This window comes from Quercus lobata, chromosome 10 (genome assembly GCF_001633185.2).
Source record: "Quercus lobata isolate SW786 chromosome 10, ValleyOak3.0 Primary Assembly, whole genome shotgun sequence".
Classification (NCBI taxonomy): domain Eukaryota; kingdom Viridiplantae; phylum Streptophyta; class Magnoliopsida; order Fagales; family Fagaceae; genus Quercus; species Quercus lobata.
In genome coordinates, this window is record NC_044913.1 from 39,050,229 (window position 1) to 39,075,659 (window position 25,431).

The 25,431-nt window shown below is 34.9% G+C and overlaps 1 protein-coding gene across 1 annotated transcript; it reads left to right on the forward strand.

Annotated features, from left to right (window-relative positions):
- The first annotated feature begins 741 nt into the window (after window positions 1-741).
- LOC115964725 (B3 domain-containing transcription factor VRN1-like) lies at window positions 742-24,930 on the forward strand. Its single transcript, XM_031083983.1, has 5 exons — window positions 742-828; window positions 1,171-1,684; window positions 1,803-1,987; window positions 2,624-2,854; window positions 24,664-24,930. The coding sequence occupies exons 1-5, from the start codon at window positions 742-744 to the stop codon at window positions 24,928-24,930; spliced, it is 1,284 nt and encodes a 427-aa protein (XP_030939843.1).
- The last annotated feature ends 501 nt before the right edge of the window (window positions 24,931-25,431 follow it).

A 25,431-nucleotide genomic window follows, 5' to 3' on the forward strand; every position in this document is an offset into this window, starting at 1 on the left:
GGGGAGAGAAAGAGTCATAGAGTTGAAGGAAGTTTGAATTATTATTAGGAAACGTTAGTGGAGAGAGAGAGAGAGAGAGAGAGAGAGAGAGAGAGAGAGAGAGAGAGAGAGAGAGACGGTTGAATAGTAAATGGCAAAAGATATGAAGGAGAATGCAGACTTGGGAAAGCATCCAACTCTTCAATAACGTTACCATTTTTCAACATCCATTTATTACTCCATCAAGCCAAATCTATTGCCATTTACTATTCAATCACCTCTCTCTCCCTCCTTCTCTCTCTCTTAATTAATGTTTCCTAATAATAATTCAAACTTCCTTCAACTCTATAATTCTCCCTCTTCCCAATAAAGCAGTTATGAAAACCGTTCAATGACCACCCTATTAGAATTCCAAAAAAACCCTACTGATTTGTTGTCTATATATATTTGTAGGATTCTTTTTCATTTGTCTCTAATATAGCACCCTTATCACATAGATCTTACTAAATTCTTGTTGAAAACATTAAAAAGGTATTTACTAAATTCTTGCCTTTTATCCAATGAATGTGGTCACATGTCCAAAAACTTCAGGCTAAAAACTTCATTGTCATCTCTTATATAAACCCTTCAGTCAGGCTCCATCGAAAACAAAAAAGACTCTTCATTCAGGCTCCATCGAAAACAAAAAAGACTATGTATATACATCCCTCTATTTTAACGTGCTCTCCCTCTCTTCGGTGTTTTTCTCAATCGGTTACCCAAATGGCAACAAAGTCTCTAGAGCCTTTGAAAAGAGTAAAGAAACCTTCATTTTGCAAGGTCTTGATTGGGGACTTCCCTACCCAGTTGGTAAGTCTCTCTCTCGTGCACAAATATATTTTCTGTTTCCATTATTAGTAGTTTGAATTTAAATTCTCAAATCATGTTGGTTGTGTTCATTCTTCCTTTTGCTCTCATTTCTTTTATTATACTTCCTCTACCATAGTCTTTGGACTTACAAAGCGAATGCCTCGAAGTAGATGTAGACTTGTAGACTTGTAGTAGTCCTATCTATGACGGAGCTATCACATTATTAGTCTTACGTTGTGTTTCACTATGTTTCTGTAAGTAATATCACAAATATAAAACTACTGCATTTACAAGTATATCAATTGCGCTTATATTTTATATTCATTCTTCTTAATTTTACAGAGAATCCCAGAAGCATTTGTCAAGTATTTTGATGGAGAAGTACCTAACAGTTCTGTACTTTGGGGTCCTTCAAATTCAAGAAAAACTTGGAGGGTTGATTTGAAGGAAGTTGATAACAATTTGTTTTTCGAAAAAGGTTGGAGTGCATTCGTGCAAGACAATTCCTTGGAAATGGGTGACTTTCTACTTTTTCGTTATGATGGGAGTTCAAATTTTTCTGTAAAAATATATGGAAGAGATTGCTGTGAAAAGAGTGTCGCTGGAGCTAGTAGAACGAGTTATACACCTGTTTATGGCAATGAAAAAGAAGAAAAGGAGAAAATGAGAAATTATCTAAAGAGGAAAAGTGAACAATTATTGGTTGGTACTGGAGAAAATGACGAAAAAAAGAAACGGGGATATCATAAAAAAATGAAAAGAGAGAGATTATTGGTTAGTACTGGAACTAATGAAGTTGACACCAAGGAAATTGAAGTAATATATATTGATTCTGATGCTAGTGATGATAATATTGGTAAGCCTGACTTGCATTCTCAAATTAGATCCAAAAACAAACTAAACATTTCCTTCTTGAAACAGCTCCTACGATGCTTTAGAAATTTGACCTTCATGTTATTATACTTTTGGTGCAGGCAAGTGTATGGGGTCAATACGGAAAGAGAGAACAGGTATAGAGGTTATTCCAAGGCATTTGTCTTGTAAACCTCCAAATATTCAAAAGGGTGCTAGAGCTTTTGAAGCAGCCAGCAAATTCATCTCAAACTATCCTTCCTTTCAAGTCTCAATGTACCCATGTTATGTGAATTCCGATAATCTGGTGAGCCCCCTAACCTAACTTCTTCATTGATTAAAATTTTAAAACATAAATACAACATGACACCCTAATGTTCATTCCAACGACTGAATTAGCTGTTTTAGAAAACGATTATAAATTGTTTTTGTGAAGCTGTGATTCATTAGGACACTGTTTTATCAAGCACTGGAAGAAATGACACATCATCTGACTCTCTTATTAGTAGCTTATGAAAGAAAGCAGTTTAATTTAGTTAAAATATGTGCAGAATTATGGTGCTACCCATGCATTTTTGTGTAGAGACTTGAATGAAATTTTTATCATTTTTAATACTTGAAATTTATAGTTTTTCTACATGCAAACACACTCAATATAAATAAGCATATTAATACGTTAACATGTTAAAGAAATTTATAGATGGCGGTCTCTTCAAATATAAATTTCAATTGTGTTTGACATCCTAGGTCTTTGTTGAAACAAGATGTGTTTAAATCACATAGATGAGAAATGATACTTTAATGTTAGATACAAAAGTTACCTAGGATTTGTAGACTTGAGAACATGCATACATTGTATTACCTCCACAAATAGTACTACGATTAATAAAAGACTTGATTTGCCAATGACTTCACATTTATTTTGTGCAAATATTTTGAGTAGAATGTGCCAACAAGCTTCTTCAAGATGTATATGAAAAAGAGGGAGCGAAATGTTATGCTTCAAACTTCAGATAAGTTGTGGACTATGAGATTAGTACGATATGCAAACAGCATGGGTAAAGTCTATGGCAAGCTAAGACAAGGCTGGCATGCCTTTGCAATTGGGAATGCTCTGATAGTTGGTGATGTATGCGTTTTTGAACTAATTGACAAGACTGATGGTCTTTTTAAAGTTAGTATCTTCAAAAGTTCTAGTTAAGTGGTTGAATAAGTAAATTTATGTTAAGAGAATTCAAGAAAAAAAAATGTATAGTGAAATTTATTACTATTAATACCTCTCACTCTGCCTGCCATGAAAAATAAAAATATATTAATATAGTGTTGATGAAAGTGAGTATAGATTACCGATTTCTATTTTCTTTACAAGTTTGATAACATGTATTTGCCCAAGTTTGAACTCGTTTAATTAATCACCTATCGTAGGGTGAGATATTTTGATTTTGATTTATATATTTTTTTAATCTTGATTATAAATTAGTAAGTTCATTCATTTACATGTAGTGAAAGTTTTGAGAACCCTACATTAGGGCCCCTCTCAATTTCAAGTTACGGTTAAGATTTTATTTTATGAACCATACAAACTATAATTACTTGACATTGGATATAACTTTAGGATCTATTTTGAAGGGAAACAATCATTTTCCACACCATATTGTCATACAGAATCGATGATTATCTATTAATTTATTTAATTCCATACCCCTTCAAAATAAAATGTGAAATTAAGGGATTCTAAAATTAAATTTTTTTTCAATTAAAAAGTATTAAAAAAAATATTCTCCCAATTCCATTATTTGGAAGTTTAATTAGAGAGAAAAGAATGGAACTCATGGGGCATTCATTTCCCTTATATTTTAAATGGGTCCCGCTCTCCTTTTAATCCCTCCCATTTTAATTAATCTTGATGAGTGACCCTTGACAAATGAAAAATCTAACGAATTAAAAAAAAATCCACTTTTCAAAATCATTTTCTCCTTCCACGTATCTCCCTCTCTAGCACCACTGCCATTAAAATCTACCCACTAAACCAAATCTGAACTTAATAGATGAAAAATATAAAGATTTTATGCAGACTAACTAAAATCGGTAAATATTGATCAGAAAAAATCGATTTATTCTGATGGCCATAAGGGTTCCGACTCAAATGATAATAGCCATCAATTATTGTGGTCGATTTGTTGTTCTAATCCCGAGTCGCCACAGAGTAATTCCAACTGTCGTAAAAACATGGACATATATCCTAATATTGACAAATAGATTATATAACTTTTGGGTAGCCTGCCTAAAATGAATTTTGGGTATATCAAGTTCAGAATTGGCTATAACAATAATGATGAGAGAGAGAGAGAGATTAGGAGAAAATCATTTTGTAAAGAGGAAAAGAGACAACAAGTTTTATATTCGACGTGGGTTGTTTTTAGGCCAAAACACCATTTTATATTTGAATTTTTTATTTGCCTAGTGTCGCTCATCCGTATTAAAATAGGAGAGAATAGTAATAGGGGTTAATTGCATCTCTCTATCACAACAATGTTTTACTAATCGTATTTTTTTTTTTTTTTTACTTTTTTTTTAATATTTAATGGTTGGGATTTAAAGTTACTTTTTACAACTTTAAATCTCAGCTACTTAATTATAGCAATTCCATATACACAAAATCTTATTGAAGAAAGGGAATAACAATAATGTTTTATAAAATTATTCATTTTCACTTATTTTAATTCATTTTCATTCTTTTAATTCTATTTTATTTTATTTTGTTTCTAGACGCACACCGGATAAAAAGGATGAATCAAGATCTTTTCTATTTCACTCTGAAATGGAGAGTGTCCATTTAAAAGTAAGAATCTACTTCAAATAAATCTAGGGTCTAGAATCTGCCACATCATTTAAAAGCCACTAACTTAACTTGATAGCAATTCAATCGTGATTAAGAAACAAAACATTAAGGTTTGTTCAAGTAGACCAAAAATTAATTAATTAAATAGATCCTGACCTTTAAATGGACACTCTACATTTCAAAGTGAAATGGAGAGGATCTAGATCCATGATGGATGGGGAGTCAACAATGGACCAAGACCATCACCTTCGTTTTTATTTTTGAGAATATGTTTGCCGGGACCTCTCACTTTTCATATGATCTCGTCTTTTTTTTTTTTTGCCAACCTGAATGCACCACACTCTTCGTTTTCATACCAACGTTGTTCAACCTAGCATTTCTTAATGTTCTATATTGGGATGAGTCTGGATGAACATTTGAAAATAAATTGTAAGGAAAATTTTGAGTAATTTTATAACAATTTATAAATGTGTTTAACCAATTACCTAGAGAATATATATAATATTCTTTTTTTTTTAATATAAATTATGAAAATTCTTACATCCCTCGTAACAAAGAACCTAATTAATTAATCAGGGTGTACATCAAAGTATCAAGGGCTTAAGATATCTAATCAAGTCTAGTATTAACTCAATCCAATTCTCATTTCCAATCCAATTCAATCAAGTTTGTCAAACGATACCTTGGTATAAGATATCTTAGTATTACATCCCTACTATTGTGGGGTAATAGAGAATTGTACTGGCTGGCATTAAAGAGGCCAAACCTTCCAGACGTTGAATGTATACAATTGGAGTTTAGATCATACAGAGAATTAGTGCAAGGGATATCATTGTTGCAGTGCTCCATGCACCCAGGGCAGATCCATTGCTTTTGTGATGGGTAGTGTTTGAACTACTCCTCCTAAAAATGGGAATGTAGGGGAAGTAGGGGTAGTAGGGGATGGGTTGTGCTCGTGGCTGAATACCGCTGCTTCCACCTCCAATACCTCTGCTTCCACCTCCAAATCTACCTTTGGCAGCTGCCGAAGTAAGTAGGAGGGTCATAACCATTAGCACAATCGCGAGTTTCACGTGGTTGCGAGCCAAGTTAAACTTCTTCATCGTTTCCAATTACTGCACACCATACAGAGGCAAAGACTACTTGAGAAATATTGGTAGATACATATATCATTTATGAAGGAAAGAATACTGCAATTGTGATCACTTTGTAAGAGTGTTAAGTATGCATGGTGATTCAATCAAATACCAAAAACCAGAATATAAAATTTTGTTTGCCTATGAGCTCTAACTTAAACCTTATAAGAACATGCATCATGAAAGAACTTCTGGGTTCAAGATCCATTTGGTGCTTGTTTAATTTACTAATAAAAATTATAATACATGTTTTACTTAAAATAGCATATCCACATAACATTTCCTCACCAGGAGAAACATTAATAAAGTGTTATGTTGAAGTGTCAATCGATCTCTAGAAAAATGTAAGAAGTGAGGAAATTATACAAGATGCCAATGGTGTTTATCATAAACTAGAAGAATCATCATCTAGGAAAAAATAAAAAATAGAAAGGAAGAAAACTAGAGGAAGAAGGTGAATTACGAAATTTTGAGGATCAGTTGGAGAGAACCCTTGCAATAGCATGTAGTACAGTACACAGAAGAACAATATATAGGAAATTTTAAAATCAGTTTTGCTATTAATGAAAATTCTTAAACAAATTTTTGCTCCTAACTCATATTCACCTCTAGGTGGCAACAATATACCTTTAACAATGTAGTTTCCTTTATAGATTCCTTTCCCGTAGAGAATCCGTGTCCTAAAATTAACAACTATTTCAACCCTTAATTAATTGTAATGGGTTCCAATGTATACCACTGAAAGGTCATTGGGCTTACTCCCAAGGACCCAAGCAAGGCCGGCTCCGTATGGTTGAGGCCTAACACAATAAATTTATATGAGAACTTTTAATTTAAATATTATTTAAATAAATTTATTTTGTACTAACTAAATCAAAGTGAATTTGATAAATTACGACTAATCAAACTATATTAATTTCATATAGCTAGATAATACAATCACATGGTTCAAGTATAAAATTTAATAGAAAGAGGATGAAAATTTATTATTGTTTTAGAAAGGAGATTTACTCTATCTTTGATAAGGTGATGAATTGTTATATATTTTTATTTTGGTGCCAAGAAAAAAAAAATAGAGATTATTTATGTGGCCATGTATAAACCGTTAATTGTGTAACACTTCATCCATGTAAGTTTCGAATATCCTTCATCCATTGGAGGGTTTGAATGTGACACAAAACTCCCCTATAATACTATTTTATGTTGAGATAACATGGGCATGAGTCATTACATGAACAACTCACCGTTTATTTGCATAGATATTACCATAGTAAGACAATACCATATCAATACTCGGTTGTACCAAGAAAATATATCATATCGACTATTAAATTGGTACTAGTACTCTCTTCAAAATGTTCCAGATAAAATACTAGGCTGTACTAGGATATTTCTGGTGTTTTAGCAAGTAAAATAATTTTTTTTTAAAATATATTAAAAATTTAAAAATTTTGTTAAAAAACATGCTATTTAAGCAAATATATTGGGTTAATGTAATTGGGCTAATATTATGGCTTATAAAATATGTAAATTTAAAAGAACAAAGTTTAGCTACAAAATTGTTTGTAACCAAAAACTACAACCTTACTCGATAAAATAAAAATTGTTACATATTTTGAAAATCCAACCGTTGAATTGAAAGTTCTTTACACTCTCAATACACATGTCAAATTTTGTGTCAACAGATATTATCTACTAGATGATCTACAAACTTATATTTTATGCATAATTTTAAACTACAAAAAATTGCAATTTAAATAATTATTTTTTGATGACATAACTATTGATCTTTAACTTTCTAGAAATTTATCAAGCATAGTGGATATAAGAAGAAGATATAATCAAATGGTGGATTTGTTAAAATTCATCTCCAATAAAAAGATATAGAGTAAGGTTGTAGTCTTAGGCTACAATCAATCTTGTAGCTAAACTTTGTCCAATTTAAAATTTTTATGTTAATTAATATAAAAATTAATAAATTTATACTTATATAAATAAATACCAAAATACATATATGTATAAAAATATATAAATAGTGGTAATTCCAAAACAGTACATTGGGATTAACTAGTTACAAAATGTTCTATTCCCTAGCCAAAATGAAACGGTCTCACATATGAAATTGAATCCATTACATTAAGTGTTACATTGAAAACTTCAGGAGCTTTCATTTTTATTAAAAATGATTGGCCAAGACATATTTGGTTGAAACATTGGACACATGTAAAATGAAGGTTATAGTCCTTAAGGATTGAATATTTGAATGGTATGTGAAAAAGTTGTATCTTTGTTATATTACACGTGACAATAAATGTCATTTGTCACTTAACATGCAAGTAAAGAATGTAGCTTATCAAGAAGTTAAAAAATTACATTCTTAACCTGTGAAGAAATTATTGGCTAGAAATAAATTCCTCTTCTTTCTATGGGAAAATTATTAGGTACTCCTGGAGTATTATAAATGTGTACTCTCTCCTCTCACATGAATAGTGGGTCCTACCATGAATTTAATTAGTGGGACCCACCATTCATGTGAGAAGAGGGAGTACGCATTTATGGTACTCCAGGAGTACACAATAATTTTCCCTTTCTATGACTTGAGGAGAACAATTTATAGAAAATTTGGTTGTATACTTAATGTATACCAGCTTTAAGAAGCATTTTGATATAGGATATCTTATCGTGAATAATACATTAAAATTTATATTAGTGGAATCTAGAATAGATCAAATATTCATAAGAATTAAATTTCAATTTTTGCACAAAAATTAATATTTTTATCGCACATGGCCTTTTATTGAGTCACATAAGTGACTATATCATCATTTTATTTCCATCCTTTTAATATATATATATATATATATATATATATTAAAAGGATAACTCTTGTAAAGTTACCCCAAATGTAACTAGCATTCATACCATATCAAAGCTTAAAGCCATTTAGTTTTGGTTTGGACAAGTGGGCCTAACTCCCAATTAACTAAAGGCTCACTAAGGTATGAGTTTATTCATCAAGCCCATATCAAACTTATTACCAAGCCCTTGAATGTTTTGAATTTTCACGAGCATTTTTTTTTTTTTTTTTTTTTTTTTTATGCTTGGGCTCGCCCCATTTATTAAATAAGCCTAAAACTAAGAATTGAACTTGGCTTATTTATAAACAAACAAATGTAAACAAACTTTTTTTTTTTCGAACAAATAATGAGCTATTTATGAATGACTTAATTCATTTCATAGCCCCAATAAAATGATTATTTTTCAAACATGAATATTATCAAAACAGATTGTTGGGTTTAGACCCCTATCAAAACACTGTATTTAACCACTTTTAAGGTCAACTTCATAATTGGGTTAATTATGGAAGCCTTAGGTTAAATAAACAATTATCAATGTCATGCAAGTGCGGAAATATAAATGAGACAAGATATAATGATCTAGGAAACCAATGAAACAAAATAGCTTCCTAGGAAAAACTTCGAGCAACCAATCCTAAGATAAACAAATCGACTATCAAATAGATGTTCACAGATTAAATAACCTTATTCTTCGTAAACTTAACTATAGTTACCCAATTGAGCTTTGGGATTCACAGTCGTCTCTAATATGATTGCGTTTCAAATGTGAGCCTCCAATCCACGACTCCAAAACCACCCTTGAAGGTTTTCTTCAACGTAGACCTCCAGTCCATGACTTCAAGATCACACTTGAAGGTTTAGATCTAGAACTTTTGGTGACTAGTACGCAAGAACTTCAGATCTATCGATTCAGATTATATGTAGATTGATTTCCAGTTGTAACTTTGAAAGGAGAAGGTACAGAATCTTTTTGATCTCAAATGAGCAGCTGTAGAGTCTTCTTAAAACGTGTCTTATAGTTTCCTTTATTTACTAAGTGAAATAGATCTAAGACCCTAATTACCTGATGGGTTGGCGGGTTGTAAATCCGAATCTCCATAATTACCCTTCGATCGGTCAAAATTGTTAATTCTTGAATAGCTAAAAACAATCAAATTCATGTTCTTGCACACTGAATACCAAAAGCTTGAGCACTTGTCTAGAAATTCCCATAGACTCTAAAGACTATAACAAGAAAGTTTTTATTTTCGTGTTTGCCAATACAAATCTAGATATTCAAATCCTAACAAAAATGTTGCAACAAAATGGAAGATGATATTCTAATGGAATATTTGATTTTGTATATTGAAAGTAAAATTGTTGTGAAATTTAATACAAAATCAATCATAAATGATTTTCGCGATTTAAAAGAAGGTTGATTTTAATTTTGATATGTCATAAATGATTGAATTAAAGTGTATCAAGAAAATTTTATTTCTTTTATTTTGTTTATATTTTGTTACAAAGAATGTTTTCCCCCAAACTGGATTGGAGAAATCTCTTTTAACTTAACATGTGGTGATTTAAAAAACCATCAATGTATATTAAATCACATTTTAATTAAATAATTAAATTTGTCACTTGATTATATCAAATAGGTCATGTAACTAGAAGCACACGTGGATGATTTGCTGAGTTGCTATGTAGTGGGTTGGAGGAACTTGCCTCCAAATTGGTTGTGAGAAAAATTCTACCATTTTTTAAGGACAAAATTTGGCTCCAAATACCAAGAGGAAGATAATATTTGTCTTTATCACTCACTTAACCCAAGTAATTAAGTGATCATGTGCATTGCACATAACAATAACAATGGCATCTTCCTATTGGTGGTTGGAGCTAAATCTTTTCCTTTTGTTAATTCTAAATAGATTAACTTTGTTTTTTTTTTTTTTTTTTTTTTTTTTTTTTTTTTTTTTTTGTTTTTTTCGTTTTGGTGAGGAAAAGATACTAACTTTGTTAATCCTAAATTTTAGTATATTTCTTATTTTTGATTGACCAAATAATTTTGGTTCATTTTTAATTTGGTCCATAAATTAAGATAAAACCTTGGTTCGGTAGATGTTGGTTTAACATGCTAAGAATTGCAAGTCACCACCTATAGCCAAAACAAATTTGACCAAGTTTCATCAATTCAAATAACAGGACAGAATGCTCTAGGATATTAAGCACGTCAGCCAAATTGCAGTGGAAATTCACATTGAGCAGAACATGAAAAGTTATACAGTCTTTGTGATGTATTGATATATATTACTCAATTACACTGAGACATGTGGGTTCTAGTTAGTTCAATTGATAAAGTCTCTGATGGTTGAATAAGAGATTTGGGATTCAATCCCTACCCACACCAAAAACTGATTGGTGTCTTGGTATGATGACAAAGAGCAATCATCAGGAGCAAACACCATAGATTGAAACTCTCTCCAAAAATTAAAAAAAAAAAAAAAGTTAAACTGATACACCAAATTTCTGTAATAAGTTCCAATGGAAGGAGTGCAAAAACTGATGCATTGATATTTGAGAAAGAAAGTTTGCAAGTAGCATTAATTGTTATTTTTATTATTTAACTATTTTGGTTAAAAATGGAGGATTAGTTGATGCAATTGGAACTGTTCAAATTCTACATAGCGTGAGAAAGAAAGTTTGCAAGTAGCATTAATTGTTATCTTTATTACTTAACTATTTTGGTTAAAAATGGAGGATTAGTTGATGCAATTGGAACTGTTCAAATTATACATGGCCTGATGGAACTCCAAGGTATTAATGATAATACCAATTTTACATATCAAAATCAAATGAGATCAAACATGAAGAGTCACAAAGGTGGAAATCTTCTACCTTGCTATTTAACAATAATTTTACTATCTAAGCCAAGAGAACCAAAACCAGCATATCTACAATTGGGAAACGAAAATTGCAAGAAATATTGGTAGATACAATTCAAACATAGAGTCTCTCTCTCTCTCAATTAAGAATATGGGGGATAAAAGAGAGGGGAAAAAAAACCTCACTTTAGAGGGATTTTCCAAATTTGCAAAAGTGGAGTAGAGCAATTGCAAATATATATAGACAACAAATCAATAGGTTTTTTTTGGAATTCTAATAGGGTGGTCATTGAACTGTTTTCATAACTGCTTGAATGGGAAGAAGGAGAGTTATAGAGTTGAAGGAAGTTTGAATTATTATTAGGAAACGTTAGTTAAGGGAGAGAGAGAGAGAGAGAGAGAGAGAGAGAGAGAGAGAGAGAGAGAGAGAGAGAGAGAGAGAGAGAGAGAGAGAGGTGGTTGAATAGTAAATGGCAATAGATATCGAACGTAGACTTGGGAAAGCATCCAACTCTTCAATAACGTTACCAGTTTTCAACATCTCATTTATTACTCCATCAAGCCAAATCTATTGCCATTTACTATTCAACCTCCTCTCTCTCTCTCTCTCTCTCTTAATTAACGTTTCCTAATAATAATTCAAACTTCCTTCAACTTTATGACTCTCCCTCTCCCCAATCAAGCAGTTATGAAAACCGTTCAATGACCACCCTATAAATTAGTAAGTTCATTCATTCACATGTAGTGAAAGTTTTGAGAATTCTACATTAGGATCCTCTCTCAATTTAAGTTACGATTAAGACTTTCTTTTATGAACCGTACAAACTACATTACTTGACATTGGATATACCTTTAGGATCTATTTCAAAGGGAAACGATCATTTTCCACACCATATTGTCATATAGAATCAATGGTTATCTATTAATTGATTTAATTCCATACCCCTTCAAAATCAAATGTGTAATTAATGGATTCTAAAATTAAATTCATTTTTTCAATTAAAAAGAATTAAAAAATATATATTCTCCGATCCCCATTCTATTATATGGAAGTTTAATTGGAGGGAAAAGAATGGAACCCATGGAACATTCATTTCCCTTATACTTTTAATGGGTCCAGCACCCCTTCGATTCCCTCCTATTTTAATCCGAATAAGTGACACTTGGCAAATGAAAAATCTAACAATTTTGAAAAAATGCACGCCAAATACAGAACCTTGTTGTCTTTCTTTCCACTTTTCAAAATCATCCTTCCATGTATTTCCCTCTCTAACAGCATTGCCATTAAAATCTACCCACCAAACCAAATCTGAACTTAATAGATGCAAAATATATAGATTTTATGCAGACTACCTAAAATGGGTAAATTTTGATCAGAACAAATCGATTATTCTGATGGCCATAAGGGTTCCGACTCAAATGATAATTGCCGTCAATGATTGTGGTCGATTTGTTATTCTAATCCCCAGTCCCCACAGAGTAATTCCCACTGTCGTAAAAACATGGGCATATATCCTAATATTGACAAATAGATTAGATAACTTTTGGGTAGCCTGCCTAAAATGAATTTTGCATATATCAAGTTCAGATTTGGCTATAACTATAAGTTGCAGATTTTCTGTTACAGTAACAGCAATGATGAGAGAGAGAGATCAGGAGAAAATGATTTTGGGAAGAGTAAAAAAGACAACAAAGTTTTGTATTTGAATTGCATATACCCATAATTTTATTGAAGAAATGGAATAACTAAAAGTTCAAATATGTGTATAAACACCCTTGAACGTTTAGACCCCCAAATTACAACTTAACCAATTCAAGTATTATGTCAAACAACTAGTGTACGGAAAATGAACATAAGATATAATATAGAATTAGATAAACTATCTAAGCCAAATTAAAATCACAACCCACAGCAGATAATAAAAGGCAAAGATAAAAGGGAAGGAAGATGCAAACACAAAGATAACACGCGATGTGTTATCGAAGAGGAAACCGAAGCCCTCGGCGTAAAATCTCTCCGCCGCTCTCCAAGCGGTAAACAATCCACTAGAAAATGTAGTTGGGATACAAGGACAGCAATAGACCTTCCAAGCCTAATCTACCTAGTGCACCTAAGCCCTCCAAGCTTCTTGCTCCAACAAGGTTGCGCCGAACCTTTTTCTTTTCTAACTTCCTAGAATTCGCTACTAGACCATAGCATCAACCAATGAAGATTGGTTCCTTCCTAATTGCTTCCCAGAACACCAAACAACCCTCTCACAGTAATGGATATGGTGAGAACAAGGTTTTGGTAAAAAGTCTCTCAAGGGTTTGGCAATGGAGAGGAAGAGAGTTGAGGAATTTGAAGAGGCACTTATGTAAAGATTGTAGATGATTCAATCTTGTTTTACTCTAGGGTTTCTCTCTCAAAATTCTCTCTGGAAGCTCTCTTACATTTGTGGGTATAAGGGGCATATATACTAGGGTGAGAGTGGAATGTGAAACGTCAGGTTTTTCAAAACAGGGCTGGCTCGCGGCTTGGCCTCGCGACTTGATTGAGTCGCGAGATCCAATCGCAAGATAATTGTATGGCCAGTTATCCTGTTTTGTCCTATAGTGCTCCAGCTAGCATGACTGTTCACCTCTGGCATGCTTGGCACGTGTGCTGCGTCTGGCGGCTTGCAGCCGCGAGTCACCCGCGAGGCCAAGCCGCGAGTCTCTGTTTTCTTGCATACTCTTGAGCAAACTTCACTCTATCTCACTCACTACCCTTACAACAAGCCCACCTAAATACAGGGTTACTAAATGCTGAAATACAAGTAAATTTGGTACCGAATAAAGCCAATTAGATGGTTGAATAAATTCAACCTTACAATCTCCCCCTTTGGCTATTCCGTGACAAAACCCTAAAACAGACTCTAGACTTAACATGTGAGTTGGGAACAGTTGAGCAGAACTCACTCACCCCTAACTCTAGAAGCGGTGAAGCACTTGAATCATATGAGCATAAGACTCCTGAAACACAACAATACACCATGATCATTGTAAGTAGAAAATCGTGAAATGCATATGAAACAGGCAATATGTGATCAAGCAAAGATGGAGTTAAGAAACAAACCATGGCTTGATCAACCAAGTAATCACTACAAGGTAGTGACCACAATGCTCATTCACACTTGGAATGAACACTAGGACATACAAGCTAACAAGCTCAATGCAAGTCTCTTGCATGCAAACACTCAACCAATGCATAATACACTAAGTATATGCATCTAGGAACAATCCTACAAGGGCACAAGAGTGACAGTACTTAAAAGAAAATGCAATACATTTATATAGAAGTACTGATTTAAACAAAGTATAAAAGGCTGCATAAAGCATGGTACAAATCATAAAGCCTACAAACTATGCATAAAACATAACCCTAAAAGCTTACAAAAGCAACAAGGGTACAAGAACAATATATCCTGAAAAACATCAACAATATATATAAAAGATTAAACCAAGATTGTAAGTTATGAGTTAGAAACAAAAATACACCAAAACCACAGTGTATCAACTCATATAAACACAAAAAAATATAAACCTATAAGTTTAAAGGTTTAAAACAAGAGTATGTGTGTACTCCCCCTATCATTATGCATACTTCCCTTTGAGCTTTCTCCCCCTTACTGAATGCTCTCCCCCTTTTTGGCACGAATAGCTAAAGGCTGTCGTCCAACTTTTGTTGAATAGCGTCTAGCTGATTCTCCATAGTCTCGAGACGCATTTGAACATGGTTGTTTGTGGAGTAGAGAAGTGTCACAATCTCATCAATGCGTTTCTGAATATTTTTAAGTAAATTACCCACTCTATTAGTTTGAGGATCAGTCTATGCGTACGGAATGCTAGCTTGTGGAACTTCAGGAATAGCATGCGAAGTAGGTGTGGTATGTGCAGGTGTCTCTGACTCAGGGGCAGATGGAGTAACCGGAGAGATGTGTGCACTCTTTGGTGTTTTAGAGGAGTGATTTCTGTTAGCTTGAAGAGTGTACATGGAAATAGGACGCTGACAGGTCAACATTTTTCCATCTGTGGGAGGAACAATGCCTTCACGAAGAATGAGCTTCATGATGAGACTACAAAATGGAATAATTCCTCGAGCTGCAGTTCAAACCGTGGTCTTCCTCATGGTGTAAAAGATGTGAGCACATATATCAATGAGGGCTCCTGTAATAAGATCACAAAGGAATAGAGCTCTCCTAAGATTTATGAATGTAGTGTTGGACAGTGGGTAGAGATTAGTGAACATGATCAACTTCAGTGTGGTTAGCTCTGGTGCAAACTTTGCGGTGCTGATGGATGTTCCTGTATTGGATACTTCATGATCGGATCCTAGGATTTGTAGAATGTCATGAATCTCTGGAGTTCGATCATCGTACGGAGTTAGATCCACATTCTGAGGTCTAGTGATGCCGAGAACATCTGCAATGGAGTTTGGGGAAATGCCAAACTCTTTTCCTCTGACCTAAAAAATAAGTTCAGCTCCAAGATCACTTGCATTGGAGAAGCATTCTTTAACCAGTTCATCCATTGGATCGAAAAAGTTCCCAAACAAGTTTGCCCAATCTCGTGTCTCAAAGATTCGAGGGATAAAAGTGGTCACTAAGGTGTTAAACTCCACCACCCGTTCCACTATAGGAGTTGACTTGTCAAAGATGTTTGAGTAGATGTGTGAGGTAAGCGGGGTTCTAAACCTCTCCTCATTGGAGTCTTGAGATGACTGTGATGAGAGTCGAGTCCTTTTAGCAACTGGGGTTGCTGGATCGTCAGCAACAATGTCTTTACCCTTAGAGGATCGATGAGACATCTGCAAGAGAATAGGCCCACAGCAAAGAACCAAAAACAGCACCACACAAGATAAATATCAACATGATTCGATGCAAATAAGAGAGAAAACCATAGAAATTAATACACAAATGCTAACTTAAGACAGTTCAGACCCAAACAAACCACCAACAATACTAAAGTGCACAATACGACAGGTGCAGCAAAATGGTGAAAGAATAATAGAGCATAGAGAGACACAAATTCTAAAATAACTGTCAATTAGACAGTCTACCATGACCATGATATGCATACAAAGACAGCATTTGAACATTAAGAGCGGATAGCATAAAACAGACCACATAAAATTTCAAAATGAAGGATCAGAGCACCCAAACTAAAGCACATGGCAGTGAGACACAACATTCAGAAAAAGAAGTTGTTTTAAAGGAATACTTTCAAGATGCCATCATCCACACGTTATGTTATCATAAAAACACAGTAAACCAATGCTGTAAGCCAACTACAACACACAAACAAGTGAAAGGAGCAAGTCACAAAAATACCAAACCCATCTAACAAAAGAGTTTGAGAATCAACAACAGGCAAATATCAGACCAAAGATTAAACACATTGTAACCAATCAACATGAAAACGGATGAAATCAACAACAAACACAACTAGCCATACCCATCAAACAAAGAGAGGAATGTTTCGAACATAGTATCTATCCAAATGGCAAGAAACATTCATTAAGCAGGGAAAATGAGATGAGGAAAACGAGACCCATACCTTTTCTTGATGATTTTGAGAAGAAATGAAGCAACAATGGAGTTTGAAAATGGGTACACGGAGTGTTTGGGAAGGAGACAGTTGAGAGAGAAGATGAATAGTCATAAAAGCTCGAGAGAAAACTGAAAAAGATTTAAAAACTGCCCCTATTTTTGCCAAACACGTGTTTTTTACGACTAAAGTGAGTCATCACAAAGCCGCCAGTTCAAGCCGCCAAAACACTCAAAGACAAAAGTTTGAAAAAAAAATTTCTAAGTGTTTTTCGCGATTGGAAGGTCTACCCGCGAGGGAGTCGTGAGCTGAGCCGCGAAAATCTCTAAGTAACCCTCGCGACTGGACCTTCCACTCGCGAACAAGTCGCCAAAAATGACCCTCGAAGACGCGACTGAGGCTTGCGACTTGACTTACCCGCGACTGAGTCGCCAAAACAGGGCAAAAATGGATTTTTGAGATTTTCAGATTTTTTAAACAAAATACTTTCCAAAAACACCTAAAACACTCAAAAATCTTTTTGTGCTTGAATTAACAAAGATTGAGCATGTGAAAACATATTTCATCAAGTACAATCACACAAATGAATATGGCATTTATTGAACATAAACTTGTGTGTTGTGTATGGATAACGACAATGAGATAGTCCTTAGTCTAATGTGAAGCTTCAATGATCAATTCAACCAAGACATACACAATTAGCACTAGATCATGTGATCCATCTCAATTATAGAAATATGTATATATGACATCCCACAAAACTTGATAACATATCTTGGAGCTTTGCATTTGACTCTACTTTCAATCATAACATTTGATCTTTTGAGACAATCACCTCTCATTGTGAGAGTGATATTTGATATTTCACTTTAATGAACTAGCCTTTGGCTTTTTGAATAAACAATCACTATAATTTTAGGTCGCTTACCCTTTTTCCTAGTCGAATACTAGAGTGTGCGACATGCTTTTGTAGCTCAATATCTCTTTTCATTTGGAGATTTACATTTGGTGAGTTCTTTTTAGCAAAAACAAAAATAAAGTGTGGGAAGATATATAGACACAAGTCTATGCATGTCTCAAGATCATCATAACCATTCACTAATCATTCATGACAAGTTTGAAGATCTATTTACAACAATCACATAGATTTCAAGATTTCTCCCACAGTGATATGAGTGCAAAGAAACAAGCAATGCTTGAAAATGCACAAAGCCATAGCACAAAGGTACAAGGCAAAACAAGTTTTGAGACAAAAACCCAACAATGTCAATCAAACTTTTTGATTTTCTGATTTTTATGTAAATTTTTGGATTTTTGACATAGGAAGAAAAAGATTGGTCAAAAACAAAAAAAAAAAAAACAAAAATATGCACAAGTAGACAAACAAACAACCATCAACATAAACAACAAGGAATCAATCAACCATCGTCACAAAGCATAGGAAGTATTAATGCATGGACATGTTGTAATGTTTATGCATGAGTACCCTTTTTCACCCACACGTCACTTGCGTTTGGGGTGATTTCCTTATAGGATTGGGTGTGGGAGTTAGGGCTTTCAAACCTTCGTGAGAAGCTTTCCAAGCAGTTGGTGAATGCACCAATCATCTTCATCATGTTCATCATTCCGGGATCACCATTTTGATCTCTAGATTGTTCACCTGCCCAATTTCTTCTATCATTTCTAGGTCCTCGTGACCTTTGAGGAGTTGCACTATTCTTTGATCTCAGCTTTTGGCAATTTGGTTGAGTATGCCCTTGAAGTCCGCAATGATGACACACATAAGTTGATCTAGGACCTCTTTGTGGTCGTGGACGAGACTTGGCACGAGATTCAGACCTGCCCACATACTGATTGCAGGGATTCAACAACCGTTGGTTCTCCACATTCTTCTTCTCCTCCATCTTGAGCTTCTCAGCAGTAAGGTCAACTTCAACTGGATCTTTAGCCTTTACAAACTTCACTTCTTTAGTGACAGTTCTAGATGAGCTACTTCCTCCGGTATATCCCAATCCAGATTTGTCTGAAAAACTCTTTTGAGATGAAATAACATCATCTAGCTTCTTTAGTGACAGTTGGTTCTCCACATTCTTCTTCTCCTCCATCTTGAGCTTCTCAGCAGTAAGGTCAACTTCAACTGGATCTTTAGCCTTTACAAACTTCACTTCTTTAGTGACAGTTCCAAATGAGCTACTTCCTCCGGTATATCCCAATCCGGATTTGTCTGAAAAACTCTTTTGAGATGAAATAACATCATCTAGCTTCTTGGTGGTGACCCTATCTATTTTAGCATTTGTTTGCACAACCTCTTGCTCAAGAAATCTCACTTTTGTGTAAGCTTCTGACAGCTCACCATTCAGTGTCTCTATCTCACATTTAGCCTCCCTATATCGGATTAGGAGACTTTTATAGTCCTCCTCTGCCTTCTTCATTTTTCTCACAGCAGCCTTGACCACCCTTGTGTACTCACCCGACTTCTCCAGGAGTGAGTTATAATTCTCTTGAAGATTGGCTGTACTTTCATCTTCTTCAGCATCTGATTCTTCAACAATTCCCAGTGATTCTTCATCACTATGTTCTCCAAGGTCTCGTACAAGCAGATTCAACTCGTCTGAAGACTCAACATGAGCAATTGTCATAAAAGCTGAGTAGTTCCCCTCTCCATCACAGCTTTCTTCAGATTCTGAGTCGGATGAATCCGAGTCACTCAATGTTGTGGCATACACTTTGCCTTTCGATTTCAAATAATTCGGACTTTCTTTCTTAAAGTGTCCATGCCCGTTACATTCGAAACAAGTGACACCTTGTGTAGGTTGGGATTCTTTTCCATTTTTCTTTTTGAATTCTATTTTCTCCTTTCCTGAACTTTGGAATTTTCTTTTATCACCAAATTTGCCATTATTTTTGAATTTCAAGAACTTTCTAAAATTTTTAACAAGGTATGCAACATCTTTATCAACCACATCTTCTCCCGATGAGTCTTGATCTTCCACCTTCTCATTAGTGGTCTTAAGAGCAAGGGATTTACTCTTCCGTTGATTGGGCAGCGACATCTCATAAGTATGAAGAGAACCAACCAGCTCCTGGACTTTGATGTCATCAAGGTCCTTGCTTTCTTCAATCGCTGTCACTTTAGCACGAAAACTTTCTGACAATGATCGAAGGATCTTCCTTACAATTTTAGAATCCTCCGTTTTCTCCCCCAAATTGAACTTGCTGACAACCACCTCATTTAGCTTCCCATAGAAAGAGTCAAATGACTCATCCTCACTCATTTTGAGCTCCTCAAACCGAGTGGTCAGCATTTGCAACTTGGTGTCTTTCACTTTCTTCGTGCCTTCGTAGGTGGTTTCCAATATCTCCTATGCATCTTTGGCAACGGTAATGTGAGAGATCCTGTGAAATTCATCTGGAGACACACCATATAAAATAGCATTGAGTGCTTTATTGTTAGCATTAGATGCAGCGAGTGCTGCCTTATCCCATGTGGATTTGGCTGCCTCAGGTCTGGTCCAACCAATCTCAACAGCATCCCAAACAGATTCATCAATTGAGTAAAGAAATGCTCTCATGCGAACCTTCCAAAAAGCATAATTACTACCATCAAAATATGGAGGTGCATTTAGGGATTGAGACCGATCCATCTCAATAAGGAGTCAAGGATCACACAATGGTATTGAAACCAATAAAAGTGTACCCGCTCTGATACCAAATGAAAGTTCAAATATGTGTATAAACACCCTTAAACGTTTAAACCCCCAAATTACAACTTAACCAATTCAAGCATTATGTCAAACAACTAGTGTGCGGAAAATGAACATAAGTTATAATATGGAATTGGATAAACTATCTAAACCAAATTAAAATCACAACCCACAACAAATAATAAAAGGCAAAGATAAAAGGGAAAGAAGATGCAAACACAAAGACAACACGCGATGCGTTATCGAAGAGGAAACCGAAACCCTTGGCGTAAAATCTCTTCGCTGCCCTCCAAGTGGTAAACAACTACTAGAAAATGTAGTTGGGATACAAGGACAGCAATAGACCTTCCAAGCCTAATCTACCCAGTGCAGCTAAGCCCTTCAAGCTTCTTGCTCCAACGAGGTTGCGCCAAACCTTTTTCTTTTCTAGCTTCCCGGATTCCGCTACTAGACTATAGCATCAACTAATGAAGATTGGTTCCTTCCTAACTGCTTCCCAGAACACCAAACAACCCTCTCACAGTAATGGATATGGTGAGAACAAGGTTTTGGTAAAAAGCCTCTCAAGGGTTTGGCAATGGAGAGGAAGAGAGTTGAGGAATTTGAAGAGACACTTATGTAAAGATTGTAGATGATTCAATCTTGTTTTACTCTAGGGTTTCTCTCTCAAAATTCTCTCTGGAAGCTCTCTTACATTTGTGGGTATAAGGGGTATATATACTAGGGTGAGAGAGGAATGTAAAACGTCAGGTTTTTCAAAACAGGGCTGGCTCGCAGCTTGGCCTCGTGACTTGACTGAGTCGCGAGATTCAGTCGCAAGATAACCATATGGCCAGTTGTCCTGTTTTGTCCTGTAGTGCTCCAGCTAGCATGATTGTTCACCTTCTGGTATGCTTGGCACATGTGCTGCGTCTGGCGGCTTGCAGCCGCGAGTCACCCGCAAGGCCAAGCCGCGAGTCTCTGTTTTCTTGTACACTCTTGAGCAAACTTCACTCTATCTCCCTCACTACCCTTACAACAAGCCCACCTAAATACAGGGTTACTAAATGCTGAAATACAAGCAAATTTGGCACGGAATAAAGCCAATTAGATGGTTGAATAAATTCAACCTTACAATAACAATAATGTTATACAAAATGATTCATTTTCACTTATTTAAAATTTTTTTTTCCTATTCTATTTCATTTTGTTTCTAGACACAACAAAAAGGATGAATCAAGACCCTCTCTATTTCACTAAAATGGAGAGGATCCTTTTAAAGGCCAGGATCTACTTCAAATAAATCTAAGGTCTAGAATCTGCCACATCATTTAGAAGCCACTAACTTAACTTGATAGCAATTCAACCATGATGAAGAAACAAAACATTAATGTTAGGTTCTAAAGTCTTAGGATTTTATGTATTTAGAACTCTAATTTATATTGTTGGCAAACCATGATCAAAATAATGTGTTTAGAAGTGTTTAAGTCTAGCTCAAAGTTGTGCGTCTATGTAAAGTTGGAATCGAGTTAAAGCAGGAAAGGATTGTGCCTTTCGGCCTGGCTCGATCGATTAAAAGACAGGCTCGAACAATTGAAGCTTGGGCATAATGTTTTTCTGCAGATTCGTCCAACTCAACCCTAAGTATTTTAAAACTTTTTTAGGGTTTTTTATTTGTTCTAAGTATAAAAGGCAAACCCTAGTCACGTTTTAGTGTTGCTCATATTTGCGGTTTGTGTAAATCTCTTGTGAGATCTAGAGGAGTTTTCCTTTACACAAACTTAGGGTTTTCAAGGAGAAGATTTATCTTCACCTTGATGATCAATTCAGTTGTTGCCATTGAAGTTTAAAGAAAACACAAGCGGGTGTGCTTGTATCTGGTGGTGAATTCAAGAAAGAAGGAGTCCGTGGATTCGGAGCTTGCACGTGGTCGTGTCAATAAGTTCTACTGGTTAGTAGGAATAAGAAGTCGAGCGTGGGGGCTTGTAAGTTTTATTGTATGAACTTCGATTCTTTCAAGATAGTGGATTCAAGTTTACCTTGAGGATAGTTAGGTCAAATCCTCCCCAGGTTTTTACCGGTTTGGTTTCCTGGGTGATCATATCTTGTGTTATTTATTTTCCACTACTTTGCATGATTTGATCTTTTATATTGTGATAACCTAGACTTGTTTAATTGGACTAAGTAATAACTTGGCTAATTACCTAGGTTTAATCAATTGTTTAAGGGGTCTAAAAACTATCAATTAAGGTTTGTTCAAATAGACCAAAAATTAATTAATTGAACAGATTCTGACTTTTAAATAGACACTCTACATTTCAAGTGAAATGGAGAAGATCCAGATCCAAGACGGATGGGGAGTCAAGAATGGGCTAAGACCATCACTTTCGTTTTTATTTTTGAGAATATGTTTACCGGGTCCTCTCATGTGTGTGTGTGGCTAAAGCACCACCCTCTTCGTTTTCATACCTAGAGAATATATATAACATTCCTTTTTTTTTTTTTTTTAATATAAATTATGAAAATTCTTACATCCCTCGTAACAATGAACTTAATTAATTAATCAGGGTGTACATCAAAGTATCAAGGGCTTAAGATATCTAATCAAGTCTAGTATTAACTCAATCCAATTCTCATTTCCAATCCAATTCAATCAAGTTTGTCAAACGATACCTTGGTATAAGAAATCTTAGTATTACATCCCTACTATTGTTGGGTAATACAAAATTGTACTGGCTGACATTAAAGAGGTCAAACCTTCCAGAAAGTGTTTACAATTGGAGTTTAGATCATACAGAGAATTAGTGCAAGGGATATCATTGTTGCAGTGCTCCATGCACCCAGGGCAGATCCATTGCTTTTGTGATGGGTAGTGTTTGAACTACTCCTCCTCAAAATGGGAATGTAGGGGAAGTAGGGGTAGTAGGGGATGGGCTGTGGCTGTGGCTGAATACCGCTACTTCCACCTCCAAATCTACCTTTGGCAGTAGCCGAATTAAGCAGGAGGATCATAACCATTAGCACAATCGCGAGTTTCGCAGGGTTGCGAGCCAAGTTAAACTTCTTCATCGTTTCCATTTACTGCACACCATACAGAGGCAAAGACTACTTGAGAAATATTGGTAGATGCATAAATCATTTATGAAGGAAACAATACTACAATTGTGATCACTTTGTAAGAGTGTTAAGCATGCATGGTGATTCAATCAAATGCCAAAAACCAGAATATGGAATTTTGAATGCCTATGAACTCTAACCTAAACCTTATAAGAACATGCATCAAGAAAGAACTTCTGGGTTCAAGATCCATTTGGTGCATGTTTAATTTACTAATAAAAATTATAATACATGTTTTACTTAAAATAGCTTATCCACATAACATTTCCTCACTTGGAGAAACATGCATAAAGTGTTATGTTGAAGTGTCAATCGATCTCTAGAAAAATGTAAGAAGTGAGGAAATTATACAAGATGCCAATGGTGTTTATCATAAACTAGAAGAATCATCATCTAGGAAAAAATAAAAAATATAAAGGAACAAAACTAGAGGAAGAAGGTGAATCACGAAATTTTGAGGATTAGTTGGAAAGAACCCTTGCGATAGCATGTAGTACAGTACACAGAAGAACAATATATAGAAATTTTAAAATCAGTTTTGCTATTAATGAAAATTCTTAAACAAATTTTTGCTCCTAACTCGTATTCACCTCTAGGTAGCAACAATATACCTTTAACAATGTAGTTTCCTATATAGATTCCTTTCCCGTAGAGAATCCGTGTCCTAAAATTAACAACTATTTCAACCCTTAATTAATTGTAATGGGTTCCAATATATACCACTAAAAGGTCATTGGGCTTACTCCCAAGGACCCAAGCAAGGCCGGCTCTAACGCCCTCCCCACTGAGGACAACCTCATGAAGCGGCTTGCAAACATTGACCCCACATGTATCTTCTGCAAGGAAAAGATGGAATCTGGTGTGCATCTCTTTTGTGAATGCCCTGTAACAAAAGCCATCTAGTTTGTTCCTGGACAGTCCTCCCAACACTCCTGTGACTCCACCCTCAATGTGGACCCCTGGATTAAAGTCAACGTGGATGCGGCTCAGTTAGGTGCCAAAGCTTCTCTAGCTTTGATAGCTAGAGACCATAGAGGAGAAGTGACCGGCGTGTGGGGACAATGTCAAAGCATAAACTCTCCTCTCCAAGCTGAGGCAGTGGCTCTGCAATGGGCTGTGGAGATTGCTATCAGGGAAAAATGGCAGCTGGTCATGATCGAAAGTGATGCTAAAGCACATACGTAAGTAACATCCGACACCTCTCAGCTTCCTTCAATTCCATCATTTTCTTTTGGGTTAGAAGAAACTGCAATTCAGCAGCCCATTCTATCGCCAAATTTGCTGTTAGTTCTAATATGTCTTTCTTTTTCAATAACGGTAATCTTCCACGTGCTTTAGAGCTGGTTTGTTAGGAAAATTACCCTGTTTGTAATTCCTTTTCTGTTTAATGGAAATTGCAGTTTATCCCCCCAGAAAAAAAAAACAATAAATTTAAATGAGAACTTTTAATTTAAATATTAATTAAATAAATTTATTTTGTACTAACTAAATCGAAGTTAATTTGATAAATTAAGACTAATCAAACTAAATTAATTTTATAGAGCTAGATATATAAGACAATCTCATGGTTCAAGTATAAAATTTAACAGAAAGAAGATGAAAATTTATTATTGTTTTTAGAAAGGAGATTTACTATAGCTTTGATAAGGTGATGAATTTTTATATTTTGGTGCAAAGAAAAAAAAA